Source organism: Colobus angolensis, unplaced genomic scaffold (genome assembly GCF_000951035.1).
Source record: "Colobus angolensis palliatus isolate OR3802 unplaced genomic scaffold, Cang.pa_1.0 Scaffold475, whole genome shotgun sequence".
In the NCBI taxonomy this organism is placed as follows: Eukaryota; Metazoa; Chordata; class Mammalia; order Primates; family Cercopithecidae; genus Colobus; species Colobus angolensis.
This window is the reverse complement of record NW_012118210.1, coordinates 565,837-578,999: the sequence shown is the minus strand read 5'-3', so window position 1 is coordinate 578,999 and position 13,163 is coordinate 565,837. Positions and strand designations below refer to the sequence as shown.

The 13,163-nt window shown below is 43.8% G+C and overlaps 1 protein-coding gene and 1 long non-coding RNA gene across 5 annotated transcripts in view; one reads left to right on the top strand and one right to left on the bottom strand.

Moving 5' to 3' along the window:
* HECW1 (HECT, C2 and WW domain containing E3 ubiquitin protein ligase 1) overlaps positions 1-13,163 on the top strand; it is a 469,289-nt gene that overhangs the window by 404,023 nt on the left and 52,103 nt on the right. For all 4 annotated transcript variants that reach the window (XM_011958796.1, XM_011958795.1, XM_011958794.1 and 1 more), the window contains 5 exons: positions 1,294-1,377; positions 1,819-1,928; positions 7,769-7,889; positions 8,651-8,764; positions 9,558-9,710. In XM_011958796.1, coding sequence (XP_011814186.1) covers positions 1,294-1,377; positions 1,819-1,928; positions 7,769-7,889; positions 8,651-8,764; positions 9,558-9,710 — 582 coding nt within the window. The remainder of the gene's footprint in view (positions 1-1,293; positions 1,378-1,818; positions 1,929-7,768; positions 7,890-8,650; positions 8,765-9,557; positions 9,711-13,163) is intronic.
* LOC105523794 overlaps positions 9,316-13,163 on the bottom strand; it is a 14,280-nt gene continuing 10,432 nt past the window's right edge. Inside the window, exons 2-3 of the long non-coding RNA XR_001003649.1 lie at positions 11,571-12,722; positions 9,316-10,837 (exon numbers count right to left, since the gene is read on the bottom strand). This is a non-coding gene — a long non-coding RNA (uncharacterized LOC105523794). The remainder of the gene's footprint in view (positions 10,838-11,570; positions 12,723-13,163) is intronic.

Here is a 13,163-nt window from a genome sequence, read left to right as displayed (position 1 = left end):
GCAGAGGTTGCAGTGAGCTGAGATTGCACCACTGCCTCCAGCCTGGGCAACAGAGCAAGACTCTGTCTCAAAAAAAAAAAAAAGAAAGAAAGAAAACAGAAGAAAAGAAAATCATCCATCTTTTACCACTGGGAGAAACTGAATGAGGGGTATACAGGATCTGTCTGTTTATTTCTTATAATTACACATGACTCTAAAATTACCTCAAAGTAAAAATTAAACAAAAAAAGAAAAACGTTAAAGATTTTTAAAAAACAGATCCTTAATTTTCCCTGATTTCTGCTGCATCTCTTCAAAAAAGGCAAAAAATACTAACTCCTTTGACGCGTGCATACAATAGAAAGATTCTGGATATGGTGTTTGTAATATCTGAATAACATCAGGGAAGCAAATTAAAAAGTTAATTTGATCCAAAAACTCCTACTTATCCACAGACTTACTTGAAACAATTTGCCGAGTTGGAGTTGGAGGTTGTCTAAAAGGATCAGAATAGATGAAGTTGTAGCTAACAGAGAGAAAATTGATGCCTGTGCCTTGACTGACCTGGGAGACTGTTCTTGGTTCTTGGGGCCAGGCCCCCTCTGTGTCCAATGTGGCATTATAAATTTTCTATCAGGCGCAAGATTTCTCGAGAGACACCACCTACCAGCTCACTCTTTCTTCCCATGGCTTCCAACATGACATGAGCCCAGAACAGTCTTTTTTTTTTTTTTGAGATGAAGTCTCACTCTGTCGCCCAGGCTGGAGGGCAGTGGCATGATCTCATTTCACTGCAACGTCCGCCTCCCGGGTTCAAGCGATTCTCCTGCTTCAGCATCCTGAGTAGCTGTGATTACAGGCAGGCACCACCACGCCTGGCTAATTTTTGTATTGTTAGTAGAGATGGAGTTTCACCATTATTTCTCAGGCTGGTCTCAAACTCCTGACCTCGTGATCTGCCTGCCTTGGCCTCCCAAAGTGCTGGGATTACAAGCGTGAACCACTGTGCCTGGCCCCAGAACACTTTCAGGAGCCGTCTCTTACCCAGCTCCACTCCTGACTGTCTTAGCTACCTGAGGACCTAACTTTGCTGTGTTCCTCGGCTTCTGTACCTGTGCAAGTCTGTAGAAAAGCCATCCATTATAGAGCATCGTGAGAGCCTGTGATACGAGCTTAGAATTCTGCAAAATACATGGTACGTTAGGACATTGCTATTCAGCAGTATTGGAAGAGGAAATAAGAGATCCGAAGAAGATATATTCCTGAGCTTATGCATTGGCGTCTAATTTTCCTCTTCTTTCTCGCATGATTCAGGGAGAAAATCCATTACATTCGGACTGAGGGTAATCACGGGCTTGAGAAGTTGTCCTGTGATGCGGATCTGGTCATTTTGCTGAGGTAAGGGGCTAGGCCTGAAATCCTTCTGGAAAAGCTTCCCTGGGCAGCTCTCCTCTGTCACGACCACCCTGAAAACGGCCTAGACTGAAACACTCACCGCTTGTTCTAGAGGATTCTAGTAACTGCAACGCAAACGGGACCCCACCCTTGTACCCGTGTCCATCACAGTCCTTAGATTTGCCAACTGAGGTAGCAAGAGCTGCATAAAGCACTTGATGGAGACGTTGCTGTAGGATTAATCAGGGTTTAAAACAACACTGAGAATTTGCAAGCGGGATGTACCTATCTTTCTATACTACATTTAAATCTAATTGCTTTTGTTGCTTTACAAGAACTGTAACTGCTGCTACCCCAATTCATGAACACTTTCCCGGGGACGTAAAACTGACTTTTCTTTTTCTTTCTTTCTTTCTTTCTTTTTTTTTTTTTTTTCATTTGCAGTCTCTTTGAAGAAGAGATTATGTCCTACGTCCCCCTGCAGGCTGCCTTCCACCCTGGGTATAGCTTCTCTCCTCGCTGTTCACCCTGTTCTTCACCTCAGAACTCCCCAGGTAACAGGAATCTGGGCTAATAGCTCCTGTTAAGTGGCCATGTGTTTCCTCCAGTGAAGGTGAATGAAAGGCAACTGTATGTGTGTGTTCTTTCTCTTGGCCTTCCCAATTCCCTAATTGAAAATGCACTCTATCGGGTTTTGACAAATGGCTGCCTGTTTTTTGTAATGCTCCCCCAAGCAGAATGGGGTTTACAGTTTGAAATGGTTGGGGAAAAAAAAGGTTTTGCTGGGCAGGTGTCTCATGCTTGTAATCCCAGTACTGTGGGAGGCCAAGCCAGAAGGATCATTTGAGCCCAGGAGTTAAAGACCAGCCTGGGCAACATAGCAAGATCCCCTTCTCTACAAAAAATTAAAAATAAGCCAAGTGAGGTAGTATATGCTACTAGGGAGGCTGAAGCAGGAGGGTTCCTTGAGCCCAGGAGGTTGAGGCTGCAGTGAGCTGTGATTTCTCCACTGCACTCCTATCTGGACAACAAAGACAGACCCTATCTAAAAAAAAAAAAAAAAAAGAAAGAAAGAAAAAAAAGAAAAAAAATTAAGACAGTATTTTATGACACATGAAAACTATATGAAATTTAAATTGCGGTGTCCATAAATAAAGTATAGTTGGACCCCAGCCATGCCTGTTCTATGCTAGCTTTCACACCAGACATGAGTAATAGCAACAGAAACCACATGGTCTGCAAAGCCTAAAATATTTACTCTCTGGTCCTTTGCAGAAAAAGGTTACTGTCCCTGCTCTAAATTACTATTGCATTCCAAAGTCACTCTCCAAGCATGTCGAAGGGAAGAGCCCTTTCTGAAACATTCTGCCTTGTGACTCTGAATCGACTGCACACCACTTTTGGTGATAGAGCTACTAGGAACCATTGTCATACCTCCACAAAGATTCCAAAGAATTTTCTTACACATTTCAAAATTATTTCCCGTTTTCTTTATGTATGAGAATGAACTTGTGGTACAAAAATTCTTTGTAGGTATTTTCCCTTCCAAGTGAGGGAATATATATGTTGAACTGTTTAGTGAATAAAAGATATTTTTGCCAGACACAGTGGCTCACGCCTGTAATCCCAACACTTTGGGAAGCTGAGGTGGGCGGATCACTTGAGCCTAAGAGTTCTTTGAGACCAGCCTGGGCAATATAGTGAGACCACATCTCTACCAAAAAAAAAAAAAATTTAAATTAACCAGGTGTGGTGGTGCACGCCTTTAGTATCAGCTATTCAGGAGGCTAAGATATGATCTCTTGAACCCAGGAGACAGAGGTTGCAGTGAACTGAGATTGTGCCATTGCACTCCAAGCACTAGTCAACAGAGTAAGACCCTGTCTCAAAAAACAAACAAACGAAAAAAAAGAAATTTTCTGGATTCAGCAAGATAAAGAGCTTAGGTCAAATCCATACCTCCAGACTGGATCCAGATATTGGAGAATTTTTCCATTCGTATTTGACTTGCATTATCACATCGTTGTAGGTTTCATTTAAAATAAAAGAGATTAGTTTGAAACATCTAGGAACATCCTATCTCACAAGCTCTAGGGCCAGGGTTGGAGCATGGTTTCTGAAGCCAATGGTGGAATTCCCGAGAGAAACAGAACTTGGCAATAAGCTTTTTCTCTGAGAAGGGATGTCACACTCAGAGTTAGTATCATTCAGTACTGCCATAGATCTCCAGACTAGAGTATCTTTTAGTCTGGTTCCTCCAAGTTGTAGCATTCAGAACTCTCTCTTAGAGGTAGTTTTGCTAGTCATTAAAATATGTTTTCAAGATTGTATCTCCCTGTTGTCACTTCCTCCAAACAAGTGTACCAACAGCATTGTTAAGGAAATGTGCAATGCTTAATACCTCTGACACACAACATAATTAAGATCCCTTTGCCTAAGAGGACCAGGAGCTTTGCTAGAGCCAACATCAGTACAGTCACACACTTTCAGCGCTCACAGGATGACCTACCTTTGGGAAGTGAAGACAAAAGTAGGGGGTTTTGGGGGAAAAGTTTGAAGAAGCTGTAGGACTGCATGATGGTCTGCCATGTTGTAGAGATTGTCCCAGCCCAATAATGTGCCTATGCTTTGGTCTACAGACTGATACTAGACTGTGATGTTAACATCATTATATGGGAGAGATATCATACCGCAAATAGAAAAATAAGAGTAAACGAAGAGTTATTTCCTATATGAGAATTATTTGGATATTCTAAAAGGAATAAACTTGCCTGATAGAGATATGACTGATGCCATGAATCTAAGTAATCATCCAATTCATTTTGTCAAAATACTTCTTTATTCTTTAGCATTGACCACAGGGTCCTAGAATATGTAATCCAAATATGTTGATTTTTAAACTTTACAATCCCTATTCTCTTAGGCCTGTATGAAATCTACCCAGGTGCTACGGAGATGGTGAATCATGAAGTTTATGCCAAAGTACTTTGTAAAGCATAAATTATTTGAGAAATGCACAGCAGTCATCATGGGAACAGGTGACAGTACCAGCGGTAGTGAAAATCATAATTAATAAAATATACTGAAATGTGCTGGATAGAAAATTATACTTGCACTGACAGACCTGTATTATAGTTCTGTGTACATCCCAAAACCTGGTATTCCAGCAAGACCACTTCTTTGCAAGCGATGGCCATTGGTCCCCTCAGGCCCAGGTGTTGTGGGGCCCAGGTGGGCAGGGCCCCCCACGCTTCCTTGCTTTTACCATTCAGCCATATCCTTCCCCTCCCTTTCTCCCAGTTACTGTCATCTACCAACCTTTTTCTCATTCTCAAGGCCTGTGGCCCCTGCCTTGTGGTCTTCCTCTCCTTCCCAAGCAGGTCCTTCCATCCTCCTGGATGACTTCAACATCGACAGGGACCCTCATTCCGTTCCCTGGCTTCCCAGTCTCTAGACTTTGTCTGCAATGACTTTCTCCTCCCCTGCCTCAACCACTTACTCCCAAAATCACATTCCTGACCTTGTGATCTTCTCCACAATCACTAATTCAAACCTCCTCTTCCCTTCCAATGTGCTTGATCCACTACCCTCCCTAGTACCATCTTTTGGCCTCATCAAGGCCTCTGGTTCATGGACTTTTCTCCTTTCCTTTCTAACGTCTTTCCCTGATGCAGCATAGATTCTGCAGTTCATCATTTCAGTAGCATCCTTGCCAATGCCGTGAACTCCCCTGGCCCTCTCTGTTTTGTTTGCACCCTCTGGGAGAGCTTCATCCCTAGATGAACCTTCCTGTCTGCTTCCCCTACTTCTGCAATCAGGTACTCTCGGACAAATTCACCTCACAAGGCAGATTATTAATTCTAAATTAGTCATCTCTCATCTCACATGAACCTTGAAAACCCAAAGGAAAATTCTAGCACATTTTTTTCTATCTCCTCTACTATTATTTCAAACATTTCCCCTAAAGCCTCCAACCCTCAGCACCCCTCCTCTCTCCTAGCAAATGACATCCTGTTTTACTTCACTGAGAAGTTGAAGCCATCCAGCAGAAATTTTCTCAAAGGCCTGCCATCAGACCCACAAGACTAGCAAACCTGCACACATCTTCTCTGTCACACCTGGAGGTCACGAAAGGAGGTGTCTTCACTAAGGTCACCATGAACTCTGGCCACCCAATCCGGCAGGCCGTTCTCAGCCATCCTAATCTTCAGCAGCCTGTAACATGACCAGCTGCTGTGCCCCAGCAGCCCCTCTTCAGTTTGCTTCTGGGACACCACTCCAGGTGTCTCGTCTACTTCCCTGGCCATTTCCACGGCCTCATCCTCCTCTTCCTATCATCCTTAAGGCTCAAACCCAGGCTTTCTTCTCCACTCAAACTGTGTCTCTCTCCAGACAAAAGGACTATCATCAAAGACAAAGTTCATACTCTTCCCCCACAAATGTGTTCTTTTTCTACTACTCCCCGTCTCAGTGAATGTCACCGCAGGGCGTTCAGTTACAAAATCTGAAACCCAACTCTCCCTCACTACCTATATCCAGTTCGTTGCCTCTTAAATACATCTCCTCTCTGCCCACTTCGCTTCATCTCCACTGACACCAGCCTAGTCCCATTTGAGCTCTTTAAATCCACCTTGGTCCTCTGGGGTTTTGTTCTCTTCTGCAGGAAGATGGATGTTTTTATGATTCAAGTGACATCGTGCCAGCCATCATGCAAGGGCTTCCTACTATACTTAGCATAAAACAAAATTGCTTAACAATGTACCTTGTCCCGTTTCGTGCAGCACCTGCCCACCTCTCAGGCCTTGTTTTTGTACCACTTTGGTCCTTGGACCCTGTGCTACAGACAAACTGGAGTACCACTTTCCATTCTGCCACAGGACCTTTGCACATGCTGATCTTCCACCTGGAATGCTCTTCTTCTCCCAGCTCATCTTCTCTCTTAGTTAAGGCAAAGCTTTTCTTGACCCATGCAATCTAATTTGTGCCTATTTATTCTTCAGATTGTCCCCAGGGATGCCTTCCCAGACTTAGCCAGCAGATTCTGTGATCTCAATGAACTGGGTTTCTTTCTTTCCTGGATAACAATCATTGTAACTTGTATTATATACTCATTTCTGAGAGTTTACCAGCATCAGTCTTCTCTAAATTGTAAGCTTAGTACCTGGAATATAGTAAGTAAGTAATAAATGGTTATTGAATGGGCAAGCCTTGATTCTGACCATCTTTAAAACTCGGGTAAGAATGTTAATTTTCCATTTTGTTTTAATTAAAAGGTATATATAGTAAAGTATTTACAAAGCACTCTAAATGAGACAAAAGTTCTCCCCTATATAGAGTTAATGAATTATTATTATTGTAAACTTTACTTTTATGATGCAGCGTCATCTAATATAAACTCTAATCTAATATAAACTCCTAAATGCTCTGAGCCTTTGTGTACAGGTATGTTTATTTGAGCATCAATATCAATACAGGAGCATGACAGACACATATACGAAAGTCCTACTTACCTCATTATAGTTTCAATCATTTCTTGTAGCAACTTACAGGGAAAGTTTAGTTCAGTTTATGTTAATTATTTTAGATTATGCAAGTACAATTAAAGCCAAGAAAAATGCTCATCCAGGTCCTTTTAAGAGAAGTATAACTTGAAAGAATTAGAGAGGAAGACATAAATATTTATTCTCATTAGAACTCATAAATGAATTTAGTATATTATTTTTATACTTTAGCATATTGTTTCTATTTATTATAAAAGCCACTGAGAGAGTGATGGAAATCAAGGGACTTCTTGGAGAAGAAGAATATGGAGATGCCAGAATGTGCCTCTGTTGGGCTCTTGCTCTACTGTCACTCTGTGTATTTGTTCTTCCACAGAAAGTGATGACCTCATGCCTGTAATCCCAGCACTTTGGGAGGCCTAGGCGGGCGAATCACTTGAGGTCAGGAGTTCCAGACCAGCCTGGCCAACATAGTGAAAGCTCATCTCTACTAAAAATACAAAAATTAACAAAAATTAGCTGGGTGTGGTAGTACACGCCTATAATCCCAGCAGTTTGGGAGGCCAAGGCGGGTGAATCACCTGAGGTCAGGAGTTTGAGACCAGCCTGGTCAACATGGTGAAACCCTGTCTCTACTAAAAATACAAAAAAAAAAAATCAGCCAGGTGTGGTGGCATGCACCTATAATCCCAGCTACTCAGGAGGCTGAAGTAGGAGAGTCGCTTGAACCCAGGAGGTGGAGGTTACGGTGAGCCGAGATTGCACCACTGCACTCCAGCCTGGGCAACGGAGCGAGACTCCTTCTCAAAAAAAAAAAAAAAAAAAAAAGGAGAAGAAGAAGAAGAAAAAGAAGAAAAAAGAAAGTGATGACCTCTGTGTGCTTCTCTCTGCAGGTTTACAGAGAGCCAGCGCAAGAGCCCCTTCCCCCTACCGGAGAGACTTTGAGGCTAAGCTCCGCAATTTCTACAGAAAACTGGAAGCCAAAGGATTTGGTCAGGGTCCAGGGAAAATTAAGTGAGTGTTCCAGTGCTTAGCACTGAATTCAGACAGTAGATTTTTCTATCCCCTTCTCCCCTAGACCCTTGTAATATTGCTTTTGAGATCGGCTACTCTGGTGTGGTAGTGGTTATGGTCTGAAGCGGGGGAAGAAAGAAGTTGGGAAGCTGGAAGGAAAGAAGAAAGGACATTAGGAAATTGGAAGGGAGGCAGGAAGAGAAGGTAAGAGAGGGAAAGAGAATGAGAAAGAACAGAATATTTTAGACAAAGGCATGTAGAAAATCACAGGGTAGACCTTTTCAGAAAACAAGGAATCTTGAACTAAATAAAAAATCTCATATTTCCCTTCACTTATTCTTGGGAAAAAATTAAACTCGTTAGTCAAATTTAAAGACTCTTGGTAACTTTGTAATTGAAGTCTAAGTAAAACGTTGTTTATAGTTTTCCTTCTGGGTTTATTATTTTCATCTTAAAAAGCTGAACCCAAACTCAGGAATCTTAAGCGATATCCTATGAGTTGATCAAAATGAACTATCTTAAAAGCGGTTCCATATGATGGCATGCACAAAAAGTGTACACATTTTCCTTGCGCTCCTGATGTTTTGAAAAGCGTGTTCAGATAATCCCTCGATGAACTGACAGAACCTGCATCCTGCTCTTTCCTCTCGTTGGAGAGGCTGGGGAGTGAGAACCTAAACCTGGGCACTCACAACTCATTTAGAACCCTGTCCAGCATCCTGACTTGAGGGCCACCACTCACCACCCCTTCTCCTTCTCAGGCTCATTATTCGCCGGGATCATTTGTTGGAGGGAACCTTCAATCAAGTGATGGCCTATTCGCGGAAAGAGCTCCAGCGAAACAAGCTCTACGTCACCTTTGTTGGAGAGGAGGGGTGAGACACCAGGAGTTTTATGCAGACACCTAAGCGTGGGTGGGCCAGAGCCTCAGGATCAGGGGTGATTTTTCTCAGGAAGGAGCAGGGTAGCTGTCAGCCTTCACCCCAGGGCGATTCCCTCCCAGGAGGTCCTTCTTTTCGGGTATTGCCAAGCTTCAAAAAATGCCATGTTCTTCAAAAACCTAAGATTATTGACATACACAAGAGTCTGAGATGACATGGTCAAAGGATAAGCCAAAAATACAGTCCCAGGGCACTGGATCTTTCTTTTTTAGGTGTTGTGCGCTTCTGAGTATCTAATTTAAAAAACTCTTTCTCTTAAAGTGCATGTATACAACTTCATGCCAAACTTTTCATATCATTTCAGTGATTTCATGGGAAACCACCTCAACCATGAAGGACAAGCCCACATGCACACACACACGCATGCACACACTCACTGTTGCAGAAAATTCTTTTATGTGTCCCGCGACAAAGGCCTTGTGTTCAATGGGCTGGCTGTGTGTTTTAGCTCTGAGGTGTTAGATGATCAAAAGAAAACACCAAGGAAAGCTGCCATGAGAGTTTATTCATGGACATCTGGTTAAGAAACATCTCCAAACCAATTACTGCATCCTCATTTTCTTGATGAGGATTGATACTTCCACTGAGATTCACTCCAAAGAGCAGAGGCTGCTCTCTGCTTTCCCCAGCACCCAACTCTGAAAGGGCACACTAGAATTTGGGTGCAAACAGGTCCCCTCACGTCTGGGCACCGAATGAGCTTCCTGGACCTCTGCTTTCTTTGCAGCCTGGACTACAGTGGCCCCTCGCGGGAGTTCTTCTTCCTTCTGTCTCAGGAGCTCTTCAACCCTTACTATGGACTCTTTGAGTACTCGGCAAATGATACTTACACGGTGCAGATCAGCCCCATGTCCGCATTTGTAGAAAACCATCTTGAGTGGTAAGCTCTACAATGTTCACTTTCTTGTGTTTGAAAGTTCTCCTCTTTCTTAGTCAGAATTCAGAAGCATTTCTCAAAGGCCACTGTGTTTACAGCAGTGGCCAGATGTTATGAGGGATGAGCGTGAATGACACAGCCCAAGAAGGAAGACTCTGTTAGTCTTCACCCAGAACACAAGATGAATTTACCAAGAATGCTGATAATATATCAACTGCAAATTGATGTGAGAAAGAATAATTGCCTACTGAGAAGACACTAAGATCAGTAGACATAGGCCATGAATGTTGATAATGTTACTAAAATCATAAGGTCCCAGTGGAGGCTTCTTGGAGGTATTTATGGGTTTGAAATTCTTTGACCTTGGACCAATGTCTTTAGCACTGTGGACACTGGCTTCCGCAGCTTACTGTAAGATATGGCTATTGGATCAGATGATCTCTAAGCATTCTTCTGACTTGAAAATCCAGTATGTCTTTGGTTCCTGGGTTGTCTGCTGTTGAGGCATTCTATTACCACTTACTGATATGTGTAGGAAGATTGGTATCAATCAATGCTGTGCAGTTTTGTGGTGCAGATGTGGATATTAGAGGTCTCCAGAATGCTGCTGGGACACCTGGGATGCAGGCACTTTCCTGCTGCATCACCACATGCCTGATTTGAAAATTACCGCTGCTCTGACTGCAGGAGCTCCTGCTGTTGAGAGGGAAAGGAGTCCTGGAGATGGCTAATGTGGGTTCTTCTGACATGGCTTATCTATGCTCCTGTTGAAGGGAGCCACTGGGGTAACACCTGAGCCTGCTGGCCTTAGAACCCCAGTTCCTATAGTTTGGCTATAAAGCATCAGTGTAACCCACCTGTGCTCAGGCTTCCAGCTATTGCACATGCCTTCTCTCCAAATGCACTCCCAGCCCCTGAAGTTCTTGAGCTGAGGTAGAGTGAGTGAGTGCACATCGAGGGTTTTGTACAAGATGAAACAAAACGTGCCCTTTGTCGCCCCAGAACTTGTGAATAAGTGGTTGATGGAGCAGAGCAGGCAAGTCACCGTGGAAGGGCCCGAGAATGGAATCTGCCTCTCACTGAGCTCGCATTCAGGCAGGCTCCATTCTGATGGTAGAGAGTGCTATGACCTGTAACACAGGAGTATACACACACACAGATTATACCTAATACAATCCCTCAGCTAGCTCTTAGTTTGTGAGCATGAAATTTAAGATGGTGTCTTAGAGGTCGTGAATTGGAATCAGCAATCAACAGAGAAATATTTTCATCAAATATCTTACCATATAAGACTATGCTAGATAGTGTCAGGAATACCTTCGCTAATTTAACAATTATAAATCAAGCACATAGTATGTGCTGGGAGGATACAAACATAAAATGAGCAAGGTCTCATGCCTCAAAGAGACTAGTGTGAGGAACACACGAGCCAACCAACCATCACAGTATAATAGCTTCAATGCTCACTTATTCACATCTATACATGTGGGCATGTGTTTGCCTGAGATGCATAGATAAGCCTGAGAATTGTATTCAATCACAAGGGAAAAATATCTCGCTCTGTCCAAGGTAGGGGGTCAGGGAGTGGGGAATGGAGTCTGTGAATCTTACAAAAAGAGGGGACAGTGGCATAGGACAACAGGGACAAGCACCACGGTGGGATGAATGGAAACCGACATTTGAAGAAAACCTTGGTGTCAAGCATGTTTCAGTGCAGCCACAAAATAAGGCCACAGGTGAAGGCCTGATGGGAAGCAGAGAAGATACTGTGGCCCCCACTTGGCTGGACTGCCTGTTAAGAGTGGCCTCTGTCGCTTTCCACAGTGACCATGCCTCGCCTGCTGCCCCGTCCCTGCAATCAACCTGGCTTTGTGGCCTTCCGCTCATCCATGCATTGCAGGGCTGAAGAGGCTCTGTAGATGTTTTCGTTACACTTTATCACATTAAGGAAGGAAACTGTGTGATACAGGGATTTTGCACGAATTACCAAAGTTCTCTGGATGGATCCCTGATGAGGGCTTGGCAGTGCCTGCCCTCGAAATGCAGGTTAACCACTGTGTCCTTTGCTAGAGGACTTGGCCCCACACTAAGCATGCTGAGTTTCATCCGCTGATGGTCTCACTCATGTGGAGAGTATTTGTGATGCATCCTGGAAACACAATTGCAGGTAGTTTTCTGAGCCGACTAGCAATCTAAACTGAACCCATGGTGATGAGATTTTCTTCAGCGCCACTCTTTGGATGCTGCTGACTTGCGATGAAATTGGCAGGGAACCCCCTTCTGATTTAAAGCTTCAACTCTGAATGCCTCAGTCCGGAGAGTCCTCAGCCTGGCATGCAGAACAAGCCCCTGCACCTCCACAGGGTCAGAGAGCCGATTGTATCATGACCCTCCAGGTGGAGTCACACTTTTCCTCTCTTATCAGTGGCTGCAAATTCCTGAGCAAGGGAAACTGGTTTTCTTTGCACAGAGCCACAGCTGACTGAATGTAAGCCACCTAAGAAGAGTCTTACTTAGATTTTAACAGGAAGCCCTGATCAGCTTTGGGACATCTTAACAAAACCATGATGCCGCAGTTATTCCTTTTGTTTATTTTCATATAGTAAGCCATCTTGTGCCATGAGGCAAATAGTTTAACAAACAAAACATGCAGGTTTCACCTATCTTGTGCCCTTGATTGGCTCGTTAAGTAAGCTCTTTGGCCAGCATTTTAGCAAAGGGAGGCTAGGAGAGCCCAGATCTGGTGATGTGGCTTTGGGTATTTTGCACAAAATGCTGGCAGTGTATGGGTGCTGTGGCACCTGCCTGAAGAACTGTCGCTGTCATTCCTGCAGCCCTCAGGTCCAGGACACTCAGGAAACCAGAATCCTGAGTCCTCAAATCTGATCGCCCACGGCTAATGCCACTGGCTGTCTCTTAACCGCCCACAGGGTGGGCGTGGCTGCTGCTGATCTCAGATCAGTGTCAGGTGCTCCTTCCACCTTCTGAGGGAGTTCATCAGGAGATTCATGGAGGCTGTGAAGAGGATGACAGTCATCAGGGCCTGTGCATCACTCATGAGCAAACGGAGAAACCAAAAGATTATAAGGCTTTTTATGGGCACAGCCTTGACTTTGTAAAGCAGGACATTGTCCCTAGACACAGGACAAGCCAGGGCGGATTTGGCCTGCAGGGAGGACAGAGGTGCCTTCATGGACACCCACGCCCTGCCCACCTCCCTTCACTCTGGAATCAGAGATAAGCATAACCACAGACCCGAAATAAACATGGCAAACACAGGTCAGCTTCAAAAGTTGTTGTTGGTTTTTTCCAAAAATAGAAATTTTATTCTCTAGTAAGGCATATCAGAAAATGCTGTGTAACAATAGCAAAGAGTTGGAATCAACCCAAATGTCCATCTGTGACAGACTGGATTAAGAAAATGTGGCACATATACACCATGGAATACTATGCAGC